Raw genomic sequence first — 25,427 nt, 5'->3', positions numbered from 1 at the left:
ATAGAAGTGGGAGTAAATATGATGTCAAGTAAGTGGATTAGCTTGATAAGAATAAAAATTCTCAACAGGTCTCGTTAAGAAGTGAGTGTGATGAAACAATAGGGGTCTGTTTGGTGAGAGACACTGTAATGTTAGGTCTGGTCCCTAAAACAAAATAAACAGGGAAAGATGTTTTCTTTAGATAATGATAATAAGTGGCCACATTACCTAAACTGTTCTCAAAAGTTTTGCAGTTACTCTAATACAGGGAAACTAGTAATAGAATGGTAAGAAGTATTCAGCATCCTTGAGCAGTTCAAGTAGAAGGAATTGCCTCTGCAAGAACTCTTACAAAGTGGCAAGTGGAAAAACTCAATGAGATTCCTAGACTGAGGAGTTCACCAGATCCCAGAAATCTCAAGTGCTCAAGCACAATGTCCCAGACCCTTGTTACTATTCCTGGTGGGGAGCAGATTATGTATACTTCTAAAATAATTTATTTTTGAGTTGTCATGACAATCAACTTTTATCCTAACATTTTAGAAATTAAAACAGGAGGTTAAGAAGAGCCCTAATCTATAGGTAATACTCATGTCCCTGAAGAAGGGACAGTTCAGTAAGGGCCCAAATTCTCCCCTGGTCTTTAAGTGGAAAGGCAAAACATCACACCTTGAAAACAGGCTTTTCTCAGCCAAAATAAGACCTCTTTCTTTAAGCCTATTGATCTGAAGCTGTTCCAGGAAGGAAAAAAAAAAGTCCAGGTCAGATGTTCAGCAGCAGCCAGAGTTGGAATCTATGTCACCAGAGTTCCGCTGGGAGGTGCTGGGTCCCACTGATGTTGAAATACACTGTTGAGGACCGATCTTGATGCCATTTGCCTGTAAAAGACAAGAAGCAACAGTTTCCATCTCAAGTGCTGAAGTAAATGGGATAAAGAAGGGAGATAAAGGAGAAATCATTAATTACACTTTCTAGAAGCAGATATGGCCTTCACAAGCAAATATGTGCCCTAACCAGACTGTCGAAGAACAAAAATCTGTGATGGTGAAGATCAGATGCCCAATTGTGGGGTATTATAAATGACTAGAAATGGCTTTTGTGCCCTTTTTAAAGATGACTGTTACAAATAAGATTCACAGCTACGTGCAGAATCAGGATATGATGAGGAAAGAGTAGGAGCAGGCAAAAGAGTAGTAGTATTTTAGCATATAATTCATTTCTGTTTTGCCCCAGAATTTGCCCTGCTGAGCAATTAAGAACTATACTTCTCCCAAGCTCTGGAATAGTAAAGAACTGAGGTTGAGAAGAAAACCTCCTGTACTGTGTAAACTTTTTAGATCACAAACTAATAATCACATTAAGCATTCTATACTCAGACTTGAAAAAAAAAAAAAAAGGAAATGACAGGTTTCTGTGTACCTACATTAAAAAAATGTAACTATGAATGGCTTCAAATAGTATAATGTTAGACAGGGGATGCTTACATTCTAGGAAGCTTCCTGTCCTCTTTAAGACAAAACAAAGTTAATTGTCCATCCCATCCTTTCTCACCTCATTGTGGACATCAAATAAACCCTGCTGGATCTTCCCATATATTTCTTTGGCTGTGTTAATGAAGGCCTGAAGGAGACATAAATTAGACTCAAGTTTAGGTACAGAAATTAGGAAAAGAGAATACATGTATTATTCCTATTTGAATTTTTAAAGTGAATTGAGGACCATTAGGAGAACCATCTGAAAATGGAGAAGGTCCCCCAAAGTCCTTGTAAAAGCCATTGAGAGTAGGTTCAAAAAGGAAAAAGGAATACATGACATTTTGGTATTGACCCAAGATATTCCTAGGTTGGCGCCCTCTACATATAAACGAACAGGCTCTCTTTTTAATTAGTTGCTGAAAATACAGTCAACACCATGATGAGGAATGACTACAGCAGAACCCATTAGATTCTCCAACTAAAGTAGTTTACAAGTAACAGTGGTTTCTAATCCAAATTTATATTTAATGTTACCCAAAGCAAAAGTATAACCTTAGAAACCAAGGTAAAAAAATGGGGCAATTCCTTGAAAGGCAGATATATGGCCACTCTGACCACAAGACATCCTTTTCTTACCCCCGTCTCTGAATAAAAGGACAAAGATAACTGATGAAATCTCTGAAAAGCTTTCCCTACTTTTGTCCAATTAGTACCTCTTCAACATTGCAGGCTGTTTTGGCTGAAGTTTCCATGAATACAAGTCCATGCTCACGAGCAAAGGCCTCTCCTTCTTCTCTCTTCACATCCCTGCGGGACTCTAAATCACTGCAAGAGATTAATTGGGGAGAAAACTAAAATAAGATCCAAGTGAAAGAAGAAACTCTTGTTCTAAAAAAATCCCATAGCTGTTTCAACCGACAGTTAATCCATAAAGAATGTAGATCCTACATACTGTCTTATATAGGGTTACTAATTTCTGTACTCTCTTGGAAAATATTCTTCAGATCCACGACAGCTGCTGCACAGCTGAGAATAACACCTTACTCTGTCACAGAGACAAGGGTTTATAAAGGGTTAGGCAAGCCCCGGAGTTGCTCGAGGCTTATGCCCTGTGCTTCTTTTTCAAATGAGATCCAGTGAGAGCAAAGGAAAGAAGATGAAAGGGAAATTCCAGTTGCCAGAAAGGAAAAAAGTCATAGATGTGCCATCCCATCGTGATGAGTGCCTTCCTCCTTTACTGAGATCAACCCACAAGAAGAGAGAAGGGCAGCTGCCTTAACTCTCACCGGTCTCATTATTAATGTGTAAAATAGCAGCTTACCATCAGGTAAATGAAGAAGTCAGAAAAAAATGATAAAATCAGGTGATACGGTAGTGGGAGAATAGAGCGAAGTACTGAGAAAGGGAATAAAGAGTGGCATGAGAAAACTTTGTGAAAGACAGGATAAAAGGCTGTAAAATAAGTGAAGGATGGACTGTTTGATTCTCACTTTTCAAATTATAAATTTTCATTTGGGAGCCTTCTAGTTTTTCAACCATGAAAAAATATATATCAAGGAGTAAATCCATTAAAGAACAACAAATCTACAAAATGTAATTTATTACTCATCAGCTATGTGCAGACCAGGGAAGAACTATCCATCTAAAAGTCAACACTCCAAAGTTGTTGTTCTAGTCCAGATACTCCTCTAAGCACCAGATGTTTGTCCATTTGCCTGTTCTTCATTTCCACTTTTATATGTAAAAGACACCTCAAACTTGCATCAAAATGGAATTTGATCTTTTCTTCCCAACTTGCTTCTGCCCCAGGCTTCTACATCTCAGTAAATGGCAGAAGCCAAAAACCAAGATGTCACTATTAACACCTTTACCTCCTTCCCTCCAAGCACCCAATCCATCCCACGGTGAGGTTCTTCCAGAATGTATCATAAAATGATCCTTTCCTCTCTCTCTTTCCAGTATCATCACTCCAGTCCAACCTACCATTCTCTCTCACCTGGAGTATTGCAACTGTGATCCCACTTCAACCTTTGCTCCCCTTCAGAGATCTTTTAAAATCTGATCAAGCCACTTCTTTGCTTAAGACTTTTAAATGCTTCCCACAGTGTTTAGAATAATATCCAAACTCCTTAGTAAAGGCTGTTAAGTGCTACGCAATCTGGCCCCTGCCCACTCGGCAACCTCATCTAGCAACATTCCCCCTTGATTCAGTCCAACCTCGCCAGGTTTCTTTCAATACCATACCTTGCTCAGCTTCTTCCAGTTAAAGGCTTTCACACACTTTGTCCTCCCTACCTAATATCTGGGTGTTTTTTTAGATTCTAGCTTAAACATCACTCTTAATCAAAAATAGGTATCTTGCCCTGGCTGGTGTGGCTCAGTGGATTGAGCACTGGCCTGTGAACCAAAGAGTCGCCAGTTCGATTCCCAGTCCGGGCACATGCCTGGGTTGCTGGTCAGGTGCCCAGTTGGGGGCATGCAAGAGGCAACCATACATTGATGTTTCTCTCCCTCTCTTTCTCTCTCCATTCCCCACTCTCTAAAAATAAATAAATAAAATCTTAGGGAAAAAAAAAGGTCTCTTGTTACTCTCTTTTATAGCAGTCTTTTTTTTCCTTCACTGCATTTATCATAATTTATAATTAGATACAAATAACTTATATTAACTATTTGTTGTCCTCACTAAACACCATAGGAGCAGGGGCGTGAGTTATTTTTGTTTCACCTTGTACACTCAAGGTCTAGCACAGTCTCTAGGACACAGGTTTTGTATAAAATTGACTAACCTAATAAATGAGTACAGTTAGTCTGTGGCCAGTTCTCAAATGGTGCAACCTAGGGACTACTACAAACTCACAAGGGTGCCACAGGACACTTCAAATTTTCCAGGGAAACCCAGCAACATTCAATATCAGAACACATGTGAGTTACAAGCTTAAGATAGTTTACAGTCAACATTAGATTACAATAGATGCCATTTAATATCTTCATATCTTTGGAAGCTGAGGTTTTGGCAACTGCTGTGGTAAAAAGCAAGTACTAGCCCTGGCTGCTGTGGCTCAGTGGATTGAGTGTTGGCCTGTGAGCCAAGTGTCGCTGGTTCGATTACCAGTCAGGGCACATGACGAGGTTGCATGTCAGGTCCCTAGTTGGGGGCGCAAGTGAGAGGCAACCACACAGTGATGTTTCTCTCCCTCTCTTTCTCCTTTCCCCTCTCTCTAAAAGTAAATAAATACATTTTTTTTTAATTTTTAAAAAAGCAAGTACTGTGCAAAATGAATTTGGAAAAAGAAATGAGAGTGACAGTATCCAATCTTGATTTCAAGGTCTGAGAAGCTATACAGTGTCCAACAGGCACATACAGGTCATTAATAAATAATTATGGCTATTTAAGAATTATTTTCTTTTTGCCCTGGTCTGGTAGCTCAGTTGGTTAGAGCGTCATGGTGATACACCAAAGTTGCAGGTTTAATCCCCAGTCAGGCCTCATACAAGAAGCAACCAATAAATGCACAAATGGGTGGAACAAGTTGATGTTTCTTTTTTCTCCTACTCCCTTCCTCTCTCTCTAAAATCAATAAACAAAAAATGTTTTAAAATTTTAGTTTATGCTTTCCTTTTTTTTTTTTTCTTCTCAGCCATGACTCCAGACAGGATTCAAAGGGGACTTTTATCATCTCTTCTCTGAGAGACTTACTTTATCCTTCTGTGTTAGCCTCTTAAGGCACTGAGTATGTTTTTCATTCCTCAGTTACTACGTTGTTATAACAAAAATGCTTACGTTGTTTAGATCCAACTACTTAATAACAAAACAGGTATTTCTTTTGGCTTATGGGTGTCAAAGAAAATTTACTGAGAATAACAAGTTTTGGGGAAGAAGTGGAGAAATGGGAACACTTGTACATTGCTGGTATAGCCACTATGGAAAACAGTATGTCAGTACCTCAAAAAATTAAACACAGAATTGTCATGAAATCCAGCAATTCCACCTCTGGGTAAATACCCAAAAGAATTGAAAGCAGAGACCAAAACAGATTATTTGTATACCCACGTTGACAGCAGCATTATTCACAATAGTCGAAATGTGGAAGCAACCCAAGAATCCATCAGTGGATGAAGAGATACACAAAATGTGGTAATTACATTCAATGGAAAACTATTTAGCCTTAAAAAGGAATGAAATTCTGATACATGCTACAATATGGATGCACCTGGAAGACACTGTGCTAAATGAAATAAGCCAGTCACAAAAGGACAAATACTATATGATTCCATTTATACAAGGTGCCTAGAATAGTCAAAACAAAAAGTAGAATGGTAGCTGCTGGGGCTGGTGGGATGGAGAATGTGGAATTAGTGTTTTATGGGAACAGAGCTTCAGTTTGGGAAGATAAAAAATTTTGGAGATGGATGGTGGTGATGGCTGCCAAACAACATGAACATCCTTAATGCCACAGAACTGTATATTTAAAAATAATTAAAAGTGTAAAATTTATGTTATAGATATTTCACCTCAATAATTTTTTTTAAATTGAGATATTAAGAGCACCATAAACTAAAATTTGGGGAACAAGTGATTCCATGTCCATAAAGTACCTAGATGACTGTTGGTACTTATTATTTATTCAAATAAAATTTTACCTCTTATTCCCAATCAGCATGATAACCATGTTGGAGCTAGAGTGCTGCCGGGCATCCTCTAACCATGAGGTCAGGTGGTTGAAGGTTTCGCGCCTATAGCAGAAAAGTTTATAAAGTGGGTCTGAGGCCCATTTCAAAATGCCAAAGAAATCCCAAATGTATGAGAAAAGGAGAAGAGCTACACATGTAAATTAAAAGGTGCCATTCTTCCTCAGCTTTCTGATTTGAGAAAACAGAGAAGAGCCTCCCGCCCACCCACCAGCTCTGACTCACCTTGTGATGTCATACACCAGCAGTGCTCCAGCTGCTCCCCTGTAGTAGGAACGGGTGATAGAACGGAAGGATTCTTGCCCAGCCTTTCCCACCAACATGGCAACAAAAAATATCCCAACAAAACCAGGTTATTTCCACAGAACTGACTTGATCACACGCCATATATATTTTTAAATTTTCTATAAGAAAAAGGAATTGGTAAAAGGAAACATGACTGCCCAGGGAGGGAAATCAATATTTTTCAAACGGAATGCAACTGATATTTTTGGGTAGGTCAATTATTCCTGTAAGATCACCTATCAAATTGCTGACTAACATCCCTGGTCAGTGTGACAATCAAACACATTTCTACATATTTCCCAATATCCCCTAGGAGAGAACTGGAAATAGAACTAGAAACTCGGTGCATGTTGTATTGTTAATACAAATGTGATGTCGAACACATCACATTACCTTTCTTTTGTGTCTATTCCTTTATCTGTAGAAAAGGAAAATTATCTTAGAATGCCAATACCCTGTCTAATAGAAGTTTCATTTCAAAGAATCAATGCAGAAAATTAGTCAGACACAAAGCACTTAAATTGGGCATATGCTGATTACCTTTAGTATTTTACTAATAAAGGCAGGACTACCAAAATGTCCCTTGCTGGGATTTTGCCATGGCAAATAGGAATAAGGAACAGGATTAAAGAAGCTCAGGGCCCAGAACAGAGTTTTCCTTAAAAAAAAAAATTCAACTCTTCATACTCTAATCTCATTTCCAGTTGAGGTCAAGATATTAAGTTCTATTTATAACTAAGCAATTTACTAATGCCCCCACATAATCGGTAATTTTGCTTTCTTAATGGGACAGTTCTCCACCCCTCACCCACCTTAGGGGAAGCAAAAGCATCTTTTAAATAATAGTATGAATACCCTGGACATTGACTCTACCCTATTAGGAAAGTTTTCACCTTCTTGAAATCAGTTAATCTCATATCTCTACATACAGATTGAGAAGGAAGGTTACTAGTAATATTTTAAAAATGGGAAAACTAAAATGTGGACATGGAAAATAAATGGCTTTCTCACAGTATAACAACAAAGTAGTGATGATACTAATAACAACACAAATGGAAAAAAAAGAGATTCAAAGTGATAAGTTCAGTAACTGGCCACAAGTTACTAAGTTTATAAATTCTGAATCCATAGCTTAAACTTAGGATCCTAGCACAAAAGTTTGCGTTCTTGGTCATGTCATATAAGCTAAACCTGAGTTTGAAGATGAGAATCCCAGTACACAATTCTAAGGTTACTCTTCCAATAACACGAGAATCTCTTCTAAGAATTATACAAATGTTTTGTTTGAGCTGTATACCTGTTAGAACATCAGAATAAAAAAATAATTCTAAAGAATTTGTTGGTAATATTAGTAATACTTTAAGATTTAAAACATAAGTTTTCCCTCCAAGAACTCAAAGTTTTATTTATTCCCTAATAGTTTTATGTCTTAAATTGATTTCTGTTTTGCTTTTATCTCTTATTGACTTTTTCTCTTCTATTGTTTTTTTATGTATGGAGTTTTCCATTTGTAATATCTGGTTAAACAAAATACATCTTTTGTAAAGGAACCCAGCAAAAGGCCAACAAAAAAGTGGAAGGGAGGGGGAGATAAAAAGCAAGGGAAAAAAAAGAGCCTAGTATTGCTCCTTCCTTAAAGGAAATGGAGCTTTTTGCCCTTAGGCATCTGCACAGGTCACTGTTTCTAAGAACCAGAATTGGATATGAAAAGAGAAACCAGCCCTGAAATTGTTTAAGCGTCTTTGCATATCTCATTGGCTTATGGACTCCAAGTACACAGGGAATCCTTTGAAGTGCCATTTGCACAGGTCCAAGCAGACTGGAGAGGAGTTTCCCCCTCTTCCCAGGAAATGGCTTACCATCTATCACTGGCAGTACAAATGGACCCAAAGTCCTGCTTATGACAATCAGCAAGGTTAGCTGTAACTTCTGGCTGGTGGTGGTTGGAATACAATTGTGCAGGGGATAAGATAAAGAGCTCTCTACAGTGCCAAGGAGGTCTGATGTACAAAATGGTGCAAAAGACACCACAGTCAGTTGCTTAGATGGTATAATGCAGCAGCTGCTTGGTGGACTCTGTTACTCAACATAAAAAGCTTTGTTGGATTGAACATACATGTGCAGGAAAAGTGCTGGTGTAAACATGCACTCCAGTCACAGTGGGGAGGAGAAAGCCTCAGCTTCATGCATTTAGCTTGTACAAGTTTGACATGTAAGCCCCAGGCTGGCTTCGCTGCTGGCGAGGAGTCTGGCCAGTGGGGCAGCTCTCGGGCTTGCCATGACCATTGACCTGTAAGGGCCAGATATGCCATCCCTACCTGTCCACCTGCCTTGAGGCAATTACAACCACTGTGTAATTATTATTATGATGTGTATTTCTCCTCTTTTCATTTCCCAAAGCTACAGGAGAAAAGTGGCCTATAACTATTTAAAGAGGTGTGGGGCAGTCAATTCTCAGTTGATTTGTAAAGAAAACTACAGAAAGATGACAAACCCAGGTCCTATAATATAATGCACAGAACCACCCAACTTGAGGACTCTGCTTGTCACTACAGTGACTCTGAGCCTAGGGCTTCTGATTCTACCTATTCTCTTCATAATACTTTCCTCCCCCAACTCTGTCTTAAACTAATGGAATTTGATGTCAAAGGCAGACTTATTTTTTCCTGATTTTGCCAAAGTGGGTTAACTGAGAAAACTGCCTTTTTCCTTATCTTGTGCCCTAGATCCTCCTAAATCAATGTAATGAAGTGGCAGGGAAAATGATGGAGTGAGGCAGACAGGTCGCCCATGGCTTTGGCCATGTCTTCTTAGGTATCTAGCTCACCCTATCATGCCAGAATGTTGCAGGGTTCAACACTTGGTATGGAATATTAAAGAACTCTTCACTATAAAACTCCAAGGGTGGCCATAAACCACCCTTAAAAATAGAGTGAGGGGTGGCATTAAGGGTTGGAGGTGGCATGCTGTACTGCTGCTGGGGCTTTGGAGACGGTATCCTGAGGGCCCTTTTGCTCTGTGTCCTTAGAACCAGTTACATGACCTTTGCATGTACTGTGTCTTCAGATCCACTAGTTGCCAGGAAAGGGGAAATGGAAGCAGCATCTCCAGGTAATTCAGAGCAGCAGTGAACTCCAGGAGAGCCTCTGTCAAGTCCTCAGAGGAAAAGGAGAAATAAGCTAGGACCCACCTTTTTTTCCCTTCTCTTCAAATAAAACAAGGGTCTCCCATTTCTTTCCCTAAGCATAGTGCTCCTACCTTCCTTTCCCAGGAACAAGTAATGCTGGTCTCTTTTTTTAACATTTCACATATATGGCCTATTGCACTATCAAATCTGAGGCGAAAAACCTGATGAGATGTTTAAGAGATGTGACAAGGGCAGACCCATTGTACAGGGCACAGCACATCACAGAGGATTTAGGGGGTGGAGATGAAGGAAAGTTGGGCAGAATTTTACACATCTGCCCTCCAACTCTGATGGACCTCCTCCTCTTCTGGTACCACCAGCAGGAGTTCACAGTTCTTTCCTTGCAAATGATGTTTTAGAAATTTCCTGAGCTCACTCTCACCTCCAATCCACTCAGGCAACTTCAGTTTGGAGTCAAGGTTGTAGTAGGCATTGCCAACATCTTGAACATAGATTCAGTGCTTCCTTTCGAGAGGCAACTTCAGTGAACCCCAGCAAAGGCTGGAAGGTAGATGCCTGATGAAGCCCATGACATTAGTGAGAGTAATGACACTGACATCCCTATGCTTGTCCCACCCAACAGCTTCATAGTCTTTGGTCTGAAGTGCTGCTGTAATGATGTTCATGTCATAGTTCCCATTTCCCAGCATCCTCCTCTCATGGGGAGTCACCATGGCATTCGGAGACAACCTCTGGGAAATCTCTTACAGCGTTTCCCAGATAAATGCATTGCTGTCCTGGAAGATGTTATTGAGGGCACACAGGGCACAAAGCTCCTTGCGCTGTTTTTCATGGTAGATCTGTGGGAGTGCTGCCTGGGGCAGCTCCAATGATTCAGATTTGGCTTTGTCTCCTTTCCATGGCACACAACTCATGTTTTCCATTTAAGGTTCCAGAGAGGGTTAAAACCCCCCCACCTTTCCCTCCTGAGGAAGAATATAAGCTTCTCAGTCTTTTCAGGATTCGTGAGGTCCACCTTATATTCTGGTGTCCATGATTTATGCTTTGTCATGGGACAAAAGATTGGAATCGAAAGGAAAAAAACATCAACCTCTTCTTAACAAAAAAATAACTTTTAGATTAGTGCATTCTGCCACTACTGTCAAAATGCAGAATTTGAAAAACTCGTATAAAACCTAGACCTTGTTCCCTTTTACCACCATCCAAAAAAAAAAAAAAAAAAAAACCATGATTTTCTTGTTGTATTTTTCTCTCTGCAAAAGCCAACCAGGCCTCAATGCAGGAGGACCAAACAGAATTGGTCACATTACTCATTTTCTTCCATTTCTTTCAAACCATAACACCACTGACTCAGAAAACAAGGCCGAGGTGGTGAGTAAAACACAAAATTCAAGCAGCCAGCAAGGGATTCCGGCAGCATGGGATCGCAGGCGGTGGTGGGGCCTCCAAGCTGGTTCTCCATACACTTGGTTGCAGTGGGGCCTGGCAGGGCATGGACCCAGGCCACGGGTGCGGCTCCCTCAGAAAACGTGGGCTCTCACCTTCTTGCTGCGGCCTACTGCAGGCTGCCCCCTGGAGCTGTGGGCCACCACCTGGATAGCACTCCTTCCCTCTGATTATTAAGATCCTGCTTTCCTGTGGCCTACCAGGAACTAATAGGGAAAGTATGAGGAAGACACACATGATGGTTGAATTATATGGTAGCATTTAACTTTAGCAGCTGAAAATACCTCTAGTGGGTCATCAGAAAATGCCTTTTAAAGTCAAATCACTTTACTTCTTCATCTCAGTCCAGTTTGTGAACCAATGTTTGTGAGCCAATAAGCCAGAAAGAGTGGCTGGTTCAATTTAGGCTGGTCTGCCATCAGTCAGAGGTACCTCTGTCCATTCCCAATAAAAAAATATGAAGCAGCAAAGATTAAGATGGAGGTTTGATAAAGAGAATTAACAGTTTTCTAATTTCTCCCTAGAGGAAGCATCATATTGTAGTTTCAAGATATGTACTTGGAAGAATCAATTCCTAAAAAGTCTGATATATTCATTTCCTAAGAATCAAAATGATACTGTGACTGGTGTGGCTCAGTGAATTGAGCGCCAGCCTGCGAACCAAGGGTCACCGGTTTGATTCCCAATCAGGGCAGATCCCCAGTTGAGGGTGCAGGGAGGCAACCACACATTGATGTTTTTCTCCCTCTCTTCCTCCTTCCTTTCCCCTCTCTCTAAAAATAAATAATATCTTTTTAAAAAATGCATTCAAAAATTAAATACAAATGAATTTGGGATTATTTAATCAAAATTTTGTATTAGTACAGCACAATGCCTCTTCAGTTAGCATAGTTATTTGGGCAACTATAGATAAAGAATGAAGAAAGATAAAAAGTAATATGGCTCTCTAAATCATTTTCAATGACAAAAACAATGACAACAAATCACTTTGGATAACCTGATCTCGTGAAAAATATGCTTCATGGTAATCCCTAAACATTTGTGTATGGGATGGCTTTGGGAGTGAGGGTCTACAGAGTAGGAAGCCAAGGGAGGAGGTAAAACATGGACAGGAAATCAGGGACAACAAGGGAGACATATCAGGCTTACCTGGAGAGTGGCAGAGGAGGCAGACACCACATTATAGGTAGGAAGCTTTTTATAAAATTATATACATATATTTATTTATTTTTATTTTTATTTATAGGGGAAGGGAGGGAGAAAGAAAGAGAGGGAAAAAAACATCGATGTGAGAGAGAAACATCCAATCGGTTGCCTCTCATTTGGGCCCCAACCAGGTACCAAACCCATAACCCAGACATGTGCCCTGACCAGGAATCAAATTGGAGACTGTCACTTTGTGGGTCAGTGCCCAACTAACTGAGCCGCACTGGGTAGGGCAATAGGAATCTCTTTAAAAATTTCAAAATAAACAGAAAACTCCAGTATTCTGAAATCTGTTATCTTTTAATGATTCAATGAAAATTAGTCTAATCTCAAAACAATTACTGAAAGGGAGCAGAGCCTTAGCTGTGTGGCTCAGTTGGTTGAAGCATCATTGAGTACACCAAAAGGTTTCAGGTTTGATCTCTTGTCAGGGCACATACCTAGGTTGTGGGTTTGATCCCCGGTGGGGGTGGAAGGCAACTAATTGATATTTCTCTGTCACTCTCTCTCTCCCTTCTTCTCTCTCTAAGATCAATGAACATGTCCTCGGGTGAGGATTGAAAAGGGGGGGAGGGTGCAGAAAAGAACTAGCCCAGCTACATCACAAGTGACTATCAGCCCATGTGGTTCTTAAGGATCCTGTGAACAGATCAGTGGCTGTCAACTTTTCTTCTAAGGAAAAAAAGAAAAAGCCAGCAAGTCAATGCTAAGACACTTTCGTGACCATCACCATACCACTAACTGGCAGCTATTGGGTCTTTTGACATCAAAAGACCCTGTTTTGGAAATTATAGAGATCTACGTTGAAAAGACAGAGTCTAGCGAATACCAGTCCTGAGACTTATAGGCATTTAATTCTTTGTCACCTCCTCAGATTTTGTCCTGTTGCCTCCTTAGGGAGGACAATTCTGTCTTTGTGGGAAATACAAAACCCAGGAGAGTTTCAATACTTACCTGGATTAATAGTGAAAAACAACCCCTGGGCCCCAAAAATAAAAAGAGAAGGGAGTAAGCGCCAGCTGTCTAAGAAATATATAAACTTAACCTAGACAACAGATATAGAATCAATATCTTACAGGATTTATTGGGAGAAAAAGGCTACAGACAAAACTGGTCAAAAGAAGTAAGTCTTGAAGTTTTAGAGGTATCTAGCTAGTGCTACCACTACCAGGGATGTGAGGTGGTTCATGTTCCTATAATAAGGGCAAGCCAATGTAGTAGAACGAAAAATCTAATCAGAAGGGCAAAAAGTTACTAAAATGTTTGCCAATACAACCAGCAAATGTACAGGAGAATATCATCACAGTTTGAGATGCACATCAATCAGTGTATCCAAAAGTGGTAACAACCTTGGAGACCACCAGAGAAGAGTTCAGGGCAAAAAGGGCCTAGAGCACCAAGTAACTATTTTTAAGACAGACATCTACCCTGTCCAGGTAGCTCAACTGGTTAGAGTACCACCCCAATATGCCAAAGTTTCAGGTTTGATCTTAGGTTAGGGTACATACAAGAAGCACTTTACCAAAACATGACCAGTACACAGTGCAGAGGAGATGCGAGAGGGCTGGCTGGGCTCCCAAAGGCAGCAGCTAAAGTGCTGGAGGTAAATTTTAGTTCCCCCTGAGAAGTGTGGAATCTAAACCCCAAGCTGGGCTGTATAGCCTACAACATCAGAGCCAGAAAGGAACCCAGATAGCATCCAGCTGCAAAAAGGGCGGGGTTTCTGTCGCCAGGAGCCAATGACAAGATTTCGTTTGCAGCCACTTACCCCAGGCTCTGGTTTTAAAGGGGGCAGAGTGGGACTAGAGACACATGAGGAGAGTCTGGGGGTGGTGGCTTTGGTGAGAGAACTGAGTGAGCAGCTGCCAGGATCCCTGTGCTAAGTCATCCCCCATACTACAGAGGCCATCTTGCTCAGGCAGAGCAGTCCCCATCAAGTGGCATCAGCCTGAGGGGAAGCAACAGCCCTGCCTGCAGGAATTACTCTGCCCCACTCTGTGGTGCTTAAGCCAGACTGCTGATTACAGATTGACTAGATTAACAATTGAGGGAAACAGCCACAGACTGTGGATCACAACAAGCTGCTTGGGCAAGACTGAGACACCATATGACATCACCAAGAGCAGATCTAAAAAGATAAAACAGCGGTAAACACTAGATTCTACAGAGACGAATCCCACCACAGTCTTCCTCATGCTTTGCTTCATTTTCTCTCCTGCATAGCTTTTTAACATTCATTTCTGGTCCTTCAAGTTTGTGCATACTAGGTCAGTAGTTTTTATGTTACAGTTTATTTCAAATCTCATATTTTGCTCCTCCCTTATCTTATTCCACTTTACCTTCTTCTTTCCTCTTATTTTTGTTTTAAATTTTACTTTCTCTCTTGCTATGACTTGCTGCCGTTTCACCTCTTACTATCTCTCCCCGTCCAGCCTCTCATAACCATTTTTCTTGTCATTAGTCATCTCACATTCCTTTTCCCATTCTTAAAATACCCTTATTCTCTCTCCATCTTTATCAATCCTTGCTCATTGGCTGTGGATACAGTAGTTGTTATTTCATTTTTTCAATTTTATTTCTAGATCTTCACTATTTTTGTATTTCAAATCTCAAATTTTACCGTTCCCCTCTCCTAGTACATTTTGCCTTCTTCCTGTCTTTTTCATTTTAAATTTTAATTTTTCCCTGTCTTAGCTTGGTTTTCTTTCCTCACTCTTAGTATTCCTTCTCCCTCTGTCCTCTCAAAATCACTTCTCTTTCCTTTAGACATTTCTTAAGCTTTTCTTTTTTTCCCCCTTCTTATTCTCACTCTCCTATATTAATCTTTGCTCATTTGTTGTTGATAATGCTGTGGTGGATCTTTTTCTTCAATTTGGTTCCTATTTTTTTTCTCTCTCTCTCTACATATATTCTTTAATTTATTTAAACCTAATAGTATTCGCTTCTCTTCTCTTACTCCATTATGCCTTCTTACCTCCTTTTATGTATGACATAAATTTTACTTTTTCTCTTCACCTTGTCTTTATTCCCTACTCCTATTATTGCTCCTCCTTCTACCCTCTCAAAATCATTTTTCTTTCAGTTAGTCATCTCATATTCGGTGTTCCTTTCTTATAATAATCTTAATCTCTTTACACCTTTATTAATATTGCCTGATTTGCTGTTCATAGTGTGATTATGGATGGGGGTTATTTTTGCAGGTGTAGGTTTATTTCCTGAGCTGTTTGGTTTTGTTATGGCAGCACCTGTACAAAAGCATACAAGAAGAGCAGAGTAACTCTGTCAGCCAGCCAGAAGGAAGGACCCACCAAAGAACGACCCAACAACAACCAAAACCCAATCAAAACCAGAGAGCCCACATGAATGGCATAACGGGCATCTCAAGAGCATCAAGTTCAAGAGATCAAGGAGAGTGCACCACTGAATCCCACAGGTCTCCTACCACAGAAGGTCACACCTCAAAGACAGAAAGTTAATTCAGATTAATCTAGGAAGCAGAAAAAAACAAGAATAGTTACCTAAAATAGGGAGACAAAGAAACAACCCACAATCAAAAGGAAAAGAGGAATCCCCACAAACAGTGCTAAATGAAATAGAGGCAAGCAAACTATCAGACATTGAGTTCAAAATAATGGTTAAAAAGATGCTCAGTGAGCTCAGTAAGAACTACAAAGAACTCCAGGGTAGCGACAATGAACTTACAGAGAACTATACCAAGATGAAAAAGAATATAGAATACAGGAAGTATCAATAAGACCCAGAGGAAATGAAGAATACAATATCTGAAATGAAAAACACAGTAGAAGGAAGTAAAAGCAGGCTAGATGAAGCAGAGGATCAAATCAGCAAGCTGGAGGACAAGGCAGAAAAAATTCCCAGAGCAACGAAACAAAAAAGACTCAAAAAGAATGAAGAGCATTTAAGGGAGCTGCAGGACAATGTGAAGTGTAATAATAACCATACCACAGGGATACGAAAAGGAGAAGAGGAGAAAGAGATAGAAAACTTCCGTAACTTCATAAAAGAAAAAGTCACACAAGTCCAGGAAGAACAGAGGGTCTCAATCAGGAAGAACCCAGAGAGGCCACTCCAAGGAACATCATAATTAAAATGGCAAAATTTAAAGACAAAGAAATAATATTAAAGGCAGCAAGGGAGAAACAACTAGTAACATACCAGGGAGCTCCAATAAGGCTATTGGCTGATTACTCAACAGAAACACTAGAAGCCAGAAAGAATGGCAAGAAATATTCCAAGTAATGAAAAGGCAAGGGCCTGCAACCAAGACTACTCTACCCAGCAAGATGAAAGACGGAGTTTCCTAGACAAAAAAAAAGGTTGAAAGGATACATCTCCACCAAACTGGCATTGCAAGAGATACCAAAGGGACTGCTTTAATATGAATAAAAAGAGACAGAGAGAGAGAGGAGCACAGGTACAAAGGGAAAAAATGGCAATGAATAAATACCCATCAATAATTACCTTAAATGTGAATGGATTAAATGTTCCAATCAAAAGACATAGGTTAGCTGAATAGATAAGAAAACATGACCTGCATATATGCTGTCTACAAGAGACACACCTCAGAACAAAAGATGTACAGAGACTGAAAATGAAGGGATGGAAAAACATATTCCAAGGAAATGAACATGAAAAAAAAGCTAGGGTAGCAATACTTACATCAGACAAAATAGATTTCACAACAAAGGCCATAAAAAGAGACAAAGGACACTACATAAAACTTACGGGAATAATCAATCAAGAAGATATAACCCTGGTAAACATATATGCACCTGACACTGGAGTACCCAAATATATAAGGAAAATCTTGAAGGACTTCAAGAAAGATACAGACAGGAACATACTCATAGAAGGGGATTTTAACACACCATTGTCAACAACGGATAGATCTTCCAAGCAAAGAATCAACAAAGGTATTGTGGCAATGAACAACACTCTAGATCAAATGGATTTAATTGATATATACAGAAACTTTTACCCTGAAGAAGCAAAATATGCATTCTTTTCAAGTGCACATGGAGTATTTTCAAAAATAAACCATATGGTAGGTCACAAAACAAGCCTCAACAACTTCACGAAAATTGAAATCATATCAAGCATCTTCTCAGATCACAGTTGGCTGGAAACTAGAAACCAATCTCAAGGGAAAAACATAAAAAACATTTAAAGTCATGGAGATTGGATAACATGCTATTACAAAAATCTATTACAAATGAATGGGTTAACAATGACATCAAGGAAGAAATAAAGTTTCTGGAAACAAATGAGAGTGAAACAGCCCAAAACCTATAGGACACAGGAAAGGAAGTCCTGAGAGGGAAGTTCATAGCAATATAGGCCACCTAAAAAAGATAGAAAAATCTCAAATAAACAACCTAACCCTACATCTACAAGAACTAGAGGAACAACAACAAAGCCCAGAGCAAGTAGAAGGAAGGAAATAATCAAGATTAGAGCAGAATTAAATGACATAGAGACTCAAGAACAATTCAAAAAATCAATAAATCCAGGAGCTGGATCTCTGAAAAGATAAACAAAACAGACAAGCTTTTAACCAGACTTATCAAGAAAAGAAGGGGACCCAAATAAATAAAATCAGAAATGAAAGAGGAGAAATTACAACCACAGAAATACAAAAGATGGTAAGAAATTACTACAAAAAACTACAGGCCAAGAAATTTGACAACCTGGGTGAAATGAACAAATCTTTAGAAACATATAATCTTCCAAAACTGATTCAAAAAGAAGCAGAAAGCCTGAACAGACCGATAACAATGAGCGAAACTGAAGCAGTTAAATAACTCCCAGCACACAAAGGCCCTGGACTGGACAGCTTCACGGGCAAATTTGATCAAGCATTTAGGGAAGAGCTAATTCCTGTCCTTCTCGAACTACTGCAAAAATTCCAAGAAGAGGGAAGATTCTGAAACTCTTTTTATGAGGCCATTATTATCCTAATTCCAAAACCAGGTAAACCAGTGATTCTCAACCTTCCTAATGCTGCGACCCTTTAATACAGTTCCTCATGTTGTGGTGACCCCCAACCATAACTAAAGCACAGTGATTAATCACAAAAACAGTATGTAATTATATATCTGTTTTCCAATGGTCTTAGGCAACTCCTGTGAAAGGGTCGTTGGACCCCCAAAGGGGTCACGGCCCACAGGTTGAGAACCACTGAGGTAAACATACAACAAAGAAAGAAAACTATAGGCTAATAATGCTGATATACACAAATGCTAAAATCCTCAACAAAATATTGGCAAACCAAATCCAGTAATAATACATTAAAAAGATCATACACCATGATCAAGTGGGATTCATCCCAGGAATGCAAAGATGATTTAATATTTGCAAATAAATAAACGTAGCACACCACATAAGCAAAATAAAGACAAAAATCACATGATCATAACAACAGGTGCTGAAAAAGCATTTGATAAAGTACAGCACCCATTTATGATAAAAACACTCAGCAAAGTGGGAATAGAGGGAGCATACCTCAACATCATAAAGGCCATGTATGAGAAACCTACAGCCAACATCATACTCAATGGGCAAAAACTAAAAGCTTTCCTCCTAAGATCAGGAACAAGACAAGGGAATCTGCTTTCACCACTTTTATTCAACATAGTATTGAAAGTTCTAGCCACAGCAATCAAGACGCGAAAAATAAATCAAAGGCACCCAAATTGGAAAGGAGGAAGTAAAACTCATTATTTACAAATGACACAATATTGTACATAGAAATTTCTATAGGTTCTACCAAAAAACTACTTGACCTAATAAGTGAATTTGGCAAAATAGCGGGATACAAATTCAATATTCAGTAATCAAAGGCACTTTTGTACACCAACAATAAAAAATCAGAACAGAAATTGAGAAAAAATCCCATTTACTATACCAACAAGAAAAATAAAGTATACCTAGGAATAAACTTCAACAAGGAGGTACGAGACTTATACTCAGAAAACTGCAGAACACTGAAAAAAGAAATTAAGGAAGATACAAATAAATGCAAGCATACACCGCATTCATGGTTTGAAAGAATTAACATCATTAAAATGTCCATACTACCCAAAGCAATCTACAGATTCAATGCAACCCCTATTCAAATACTTACGAAGTAGTTTCACAGATTTAGAACAAATATTTCAAAAATTTATATGGAACCAAAAACAACCCCGAAATAATGTCAGCAATCTTGAGAAAGAAGAACAAAGTTGGAGGGATCACAATGCTTGATATCAAACTATATTACAAGGCCACTGTAATCAAAACAGTCTGGTACTGACCTAAGGTCAGACACGTAGATCAATGGAACAGAACAGAAATCCCAGAAATAAACCCATGTCTCTATGGTCAACTGATATTTAACAAAGGCAACAGGTGCATAAAATGGAGTAAAAATAACCTCTTCAATAAATGGTATTGGGAGAATTGGACAGGTATATGCAAAAAAATGAACCTAGACCACTAACTTACACCATACACCAGAATAAACTCAAAATGACTAAAACATTTAAACATTAGTTGTGGCACCACAAAAATCATAGAGGAAAACATTGGCAGTAAAATTTCAGACATCCCATGTAGCAATATTTTCACTGATATATCCTCTAGAGCAAGGGAAATAAAGAATAAACAAATGGGACTATATCAAATTAAAAAGCTTCTGCATGGCTAAAGAAAACATCATTAAAATGAAAAGGGAATTGACTGTATGGGAAAACATATTTGACAATGATACCTTGGACAAGGGCTTGATCTCCAAAATATATATGTAAACACATTGTATGTAAGCATTTTGTGCCAACGTATCATGGTAGGAGCGGGAGATTTTTTTTGAAATAAGCGTACGCATTTTGTCATTACATAAAATCACTATAAATTGAAAACTACTTTGAATTTTCTTTCTGAACCTTTGATTTTCTTACCTTAGAATGTGTTCTTCATCATTATTATGAAATTAAAGGCACTCTATGCATAGTTTGCGAAAAATGTAATTTTCCGTGTCCCACATACAATGTGTAAAGAACTCATACGACTCAATACCAGGAAGACAAACAGGCTGGTGTGGCACAGTGGACAAAGTCCAAAGGCCTGAAAACCTAGAGGTCACTGGTTAGATTCCCCAGTCAGGGCACACGCTTGGATTCCGGGCCAGGTCCCCAGTTGGGGGTGTGTGAGAGGCAACTGATTGATGTATCTCTTGCACATCGATGTTTCTCTCTCTCTTTCTCCCTTCTTTCCCTTCTCTCTAAAATAAACAAATAAATGAAACCTTAAAATAAATGTATAAAATAAAAAACAGGCAAAGGACCTGAACAGATACTTCTCTGAGGAGAACATACATAGGGCCCATAGGCATAAGAAAGGATGCTCAACATCACTAGCCATCAGAGATACAAATTAAAACCACAATGAGATACCACCTCACACGGGTCAGAATGGCCACCATTAACAAATCAACAAACAATAGGTGCTGGCGAGGATGTGGAAAAGGAAACTCTAATGCAGTGTTGGTGGGAATGCAGACTGGTGCAGCCACTGTGAAAAACAGAACAGAATTCCCTCAAAAAACGAGAAATGTAACTGCCTTTTGACCAAGCGATTGCACTGTTGGGATTATACCCTAAGCACCCTGAAACACCAATTCAAAAGAACCTGTGCACCCTTATGTTTATAGCAGCGTTATTTAAAATAGCCCAGTGCTGGAAACAGCCTAAGTGCCCATTAGTAATGAGTGGATCAAAAAACTGTGGTACATTTACACAATGGAATACTACGCAGCAGAAAGAAAGAAGGTACTCCTACCTTTCGTGACAAAATGGATGGAACTGGAGAGTATTATGCTAAGTGAAATAAGCCAGGTGGCAAAAGACAAATACCATATGATCTCACCTATAAGGGGAACCTAATGAACAAAATAAACAAATGTGCAAAATACAATCAGAAGCATGGAAACAAGGTACAGACTGACAGCGACCAGGGAGGAGGGGGGAAAGAAGGGGAAGGGTCTCTTCAAGGAACAGGTATAAATGACTCATGAACATGGATTACAAGGTAGGGATTGATATAGGAGTGGTGAGTGGCCAGGGCAGGGGAGAGCAACAAGGGGAAATTGGGACTACTGTAATAGAACACCAATAATAAATAAATAAATAAAAGAGAGAGACTAGAATATTTTATTTTTCTTAGGGAAAATGAAGTACAAACCAAATGAGATAATGCACATGAAAGCAATTTTATCAAGATAAAATTACACTAAGTTAAGCTAAATTTTGGCACTACTACATTTGTCAAATTTTAAAATATGTTAACCCTTGACTCAAAATTTCCATTTCTGGGCAGGCATTCCACAGAAATCCTCAAACATCTGCATAAAGATGTAGTGAATAAGAATGATTAGTGAAACTTTGGAATGATAAAAAATTGGAAATCACCTAAATTTCCATCAATGGGCAGATGCTTTAATTAATTATAGTACAGACATTTTATCATTCTATGCAGTGGTTAACATAGATGAGGTAGATTTATATGTATTGACATGGAAAATTCTCCACAACATAGAGATTGTTAAAAATACCTAAGTCACAAAGCTAGGTCTACTTTGTCACAATTCTAAAACCAAAAACAAAACCACTACCATATATTTAGGTTTCTATTTCTATATCTTAATACAGAGGAAAAGTCTAAATCATTAATAGTGGTTTACTCTGGCAAAGTAGAAACCAACATCTGGAGTGAGAGAGGTTTATGTGTACAAAAAGTGACTCTTTTTATTCTATACACTTAATATTGTTGGCTTTTATTTTTACTGGAACAACCGTATGTAGTATATATTACTTGAGTAATTTAAAACAAAAATTAAAAAATATGACATTCAGGATTTGTAACTGTAACAGGGTGAAATGAAAGCTTCCCTATCTCTTTGATTTCACTCTTCCCCTACTTGCATGTCCACTGTTAGCCCCAAACAAACAGCTCTTTTCCCCTCCATTAGCCTTTAGTGTTATAGTTGGATCTTGCTTAGGGATTAAATTATTTTGTCATCTCTCACCGTATCCCAGATTTGGAGTTTGATTTGTTTTCCATCAATGTTGACCATACGGGCCCCAAACTCCACACCTGTCAGTGAAAACCAAGAGAAAGAATGTGATTCGCATGAACACCCTTGTTGAGTGACAGGTTCCTGCTTTTCTTTACTATGTTAATGACTTATCCTCTGTCTGCCCTCAGTGCCACTAAGTCCATTATCACTACCTATTTGCTCCAATTAATGGTGAAGTTTCATTTCTTTTCTAAAATTAAAAACTGTATTCGAGGTGATAATAACCTCAGGAATGTCACCAAAAAGTAGATATGGGGATAAAAAATTAAGAAGTCAATTACAAAGGTGAATAAATGTTTAGCAATGTTAGTTAATGCTTAAATTTGATTAGGTAATGTTTAATTTTGTAGCTTTTTAAAAATCTTCTAAAATTTTGAAAATATTTCCTAGCATTTTCTCAGTCACTCTTTAGTCCTCAATATAAAACAATAGTTCTATTTTTGCAATTCTACAATTTTTTCAGGAAGAAAAAGCTATCTAAGAAATAAGTTCTCAAGAGTGATATATAATTCAGCCTCCAATAATTCCCATACTCCTCATAGGAGTATGAAAACTGACAGAATGAATAAAGGTTTTGGTTTACCTGGCATTCATCATCTTTCAAGGTAATATCAAGACAAAATTTAAAAACAAAAGGTCACTTACATTAAAAACACTTGATCTTAAGTCAAACAATCTGTCCTATTTTCTATTTTTATACGGTACTTCACTGGAGGAATTCTCATTTCCAAGTAAAAATGAGCACTAATATAGTTTCTATTCATGGGCTGATATGTGCCTATTCAATATTCCACAGTATATGTATAGTTGGAATATCTCTCTCAATTCTAAGATGCTACAGTCAATAACATTAAAAAGTGTTTCTTACTACTCTGGACTGCTTCAGCAAGAATAATAATAGCGGCTAGTTCGATTCCCAGTCAGGGCACATGACTAGGTTGCACGCCAGGACCCCAGTTGGGGGCGCAAGTGAGAGGCAACCACACAGTGATGTTCCTCTCCCTCTCTTTCTCCTTTCCTCTCTCTCTAAAAATAAGTAAATAAATAAACTAACAAATAAATAAGTATTTAAATAAATAAAAAAAGAATAATGATAGCTACTGAAAGAAGTTCCTAATATTTTTTTTCCTTTCTGGAAAATAGAAATGGAATTTCAACAGGGAAGAATTAAGACAATAAAACTTCATCTCCTTTTATGCAACTTTCTTTACTTGTGCCCTCAAAGACCCTAATATTTTGCACATATTTTTTATCCAACTGCCTTGTTTATCTTGGTACAGGGGGAAAATTTGATTGATCAGATCATTGCTCTGACTTAAAACTTGTCATTTACTCCTATTTCCTTCAGGTGTTTCAAAACTTGGTCCCTAATTTATTCTCTAGCATTAACTTTACCACTCTCCACCTCAAACTCTATGCTCCAGTCATATTAAATTACTTTCAGTTTTCCAGAGGTAGCCTGATCTCTGTTTTCCGGAGCCTTTGCACATTTATTTCCTCTCTCTCTGATCACTTTTCCCTCATCTCTACAACCCTTTTGCCTAGCTAACTCCTGCTCATTCTTCAATTTTCAGGCTTTCCTGATAATGGTGGCAGTCTCACCTCCCTTTTTGCAATAGAAATTTCCTTGTCACTACACTGTATCTATCCCCAGCTCCACCTCCTACATTGGAATATTGTAAGCTACTTAAGGGCAGGCAATGTCTGCCTTGTTAAGCACTGTATCATTAGCTCCTATCACAGTCATCCACTTAATATTCATTTCCAAACATTTTAATGGTGATGATATCCTCTAAATCCTTTTGTAAGCACATTAGTTACTTGGCTTTGAATAATTAAGTTATTTGGAAGCAGTAGTAGCTCCAGATTTTCATCATGTGAGGCTTGGAGATGGCAATATGTTAAGAATGGAAGTCAAAGATTTTATTCACAAACTGCATTTGCATGGCAAGAAGGCAAGTTTTACATAGTATTTCTTTGTTGGCTGAAGTTATGGAGATTTGGGGGAAAGGGCTGCTAAGGCCCTAGCAGGACTGCCCTACCACACATGTGTGGGAGATGTTTATACTTTCTAGGATCACCAGTGTGTTTTTGGAACTCTAACAAACTCTTTTCTTCATAAGTTATTAATTTAATCGACCTTTCAATTTTAAGTCTGGGATGGCTCTCCAATTTGTTTCTTCCTCTCCTACACACACAAAATAACTATATACTAATAACTACTTTTCAAAACATATGTAAGGCTGGCCCCAATTTAGTGCAAGGCAGGTTTTAAAGTAGTGATGTTTTCGTGGGATTTTCCATAAACATTGAAATTGCATGGGAAAAAAAAAATCCTACAGCAACTAATTCATATATCACGCTCATTTCTAAAGTTACCTTTCAATTATTTACTCCCCATTACACTACTCCCCATTTACAGCATTTGACTGGTCACTTTTCATTTAACATAACTTAGGACTAGTTTAAAAGAAGGGAGAGCTAACTTTTTACTTCAAACTCTGAAGACTATTAACTTTCCACGTTAGCTAGTCAGGTTTCATTCATGTTCTCAGACAGGTAGATGTACTTACCTATTGTGAGGTCGTGGACAGGCTGGAACCGCTTGTCTGTAAACTGCAGGAGGAGACATGACTTCCCCACACCTAAAAGAGGACGCACGTTCTAGCATTCACGCAGCCTGTGAGCAGTCCAAAGTCCGGGCGTCCGGGTCTGAGGAAGAGGAGTCCCAGAGCCCCGCCCCCGGCCGCCCCCCCCTCCCCCCGCTCTTCACTTAACTGCCCAGCCTACTAAATGAGCCCCGCCCCCACGGCATGATTTGGGAGCTTGGGATCCCCGCCCCAGCAACGAGGGCGGTCGCCCGCAGGTTACCTGTGTCCCCGATGATAATGTATTTGAAGAGATAAGCATAAGTCATGGTCCTGTTTCCTCTGGATTCCGGGTCCGCCCGACTTCAACAGCCACTTACCTCCGGCCTCTCTAGCCACTCAACCCGCCCATCTCCGGCCCCTCTATCCCAGATCGCGTCTCTATTGCTCGCCTCAGAAATCCTCTCTGGGTCGGA

The 25,427-nt window shown here is 39.0% G+C and overlaps 1 protein-coding gene and 2 pseudogenes across 1 annotated transcript; all 3 read right to left on the bottom strand.

Moving 5' to 3' along the window:
• Positions 1-32: 32 nt before the first annotated feature.
• On the bottom strand, positions 33-25,319 carry RAB2B (RAB2B, member RAS oncogene family). Its single transcript, XM_090271896.1, has 8 exons — positions 25,235-25,319; positions 24,937-25,008; positions 22,313-22,380; positions 6,369-6,451; positions 6,096-6,188; positions 2,168-2,279; positions 1,531-1,599; positions 33-857 (listed from the first exon to the last, which is right to left on the bottom strand). Exons 1-8 carry the CDS (start codon positions 25,278-25,280, stop codon positions 750-752), a joined length of 651 nt encoding a protein of 216 aa, XP_090128022.1. The 5' UTR covers positions 25,281-25,319; the 3' UTR covers positions 33-749.
• LOC150016120 (small nucleolar RNA SNORA26) lies at positions 5,091-5,198 on the bottom strand (annotated as a pseudogene).
• On the bottom strand, positions 9,653-10,633 carry LOC150016119 (josephin-1 pseudogene; annotated as a pseudogene).
• Positions 25,320-25,427: the final 108 nt, after the last annotated feature.

This window comes from Furipterus horrens, unplaced genomic scaffold (genome assembly GCF_987537825.1).
Source record: "Furipterus horrens unplaced genomic scaffold, mFurHor1.1.pri manual_scaffold_3, whole genome shotgun sequence".
Classification (NCBI taxonomy): Eukaryota; Metazoa; Chordata; class Mammalia; order Chiroptera; family Furipteridae; genus Furipterus; species Furipterus horrens.
The sequence above is the reverse complement of the archived record's forward strand: the minus strand, read 5'-3'. Positions and strand labels throughout refer to the sequence as shown.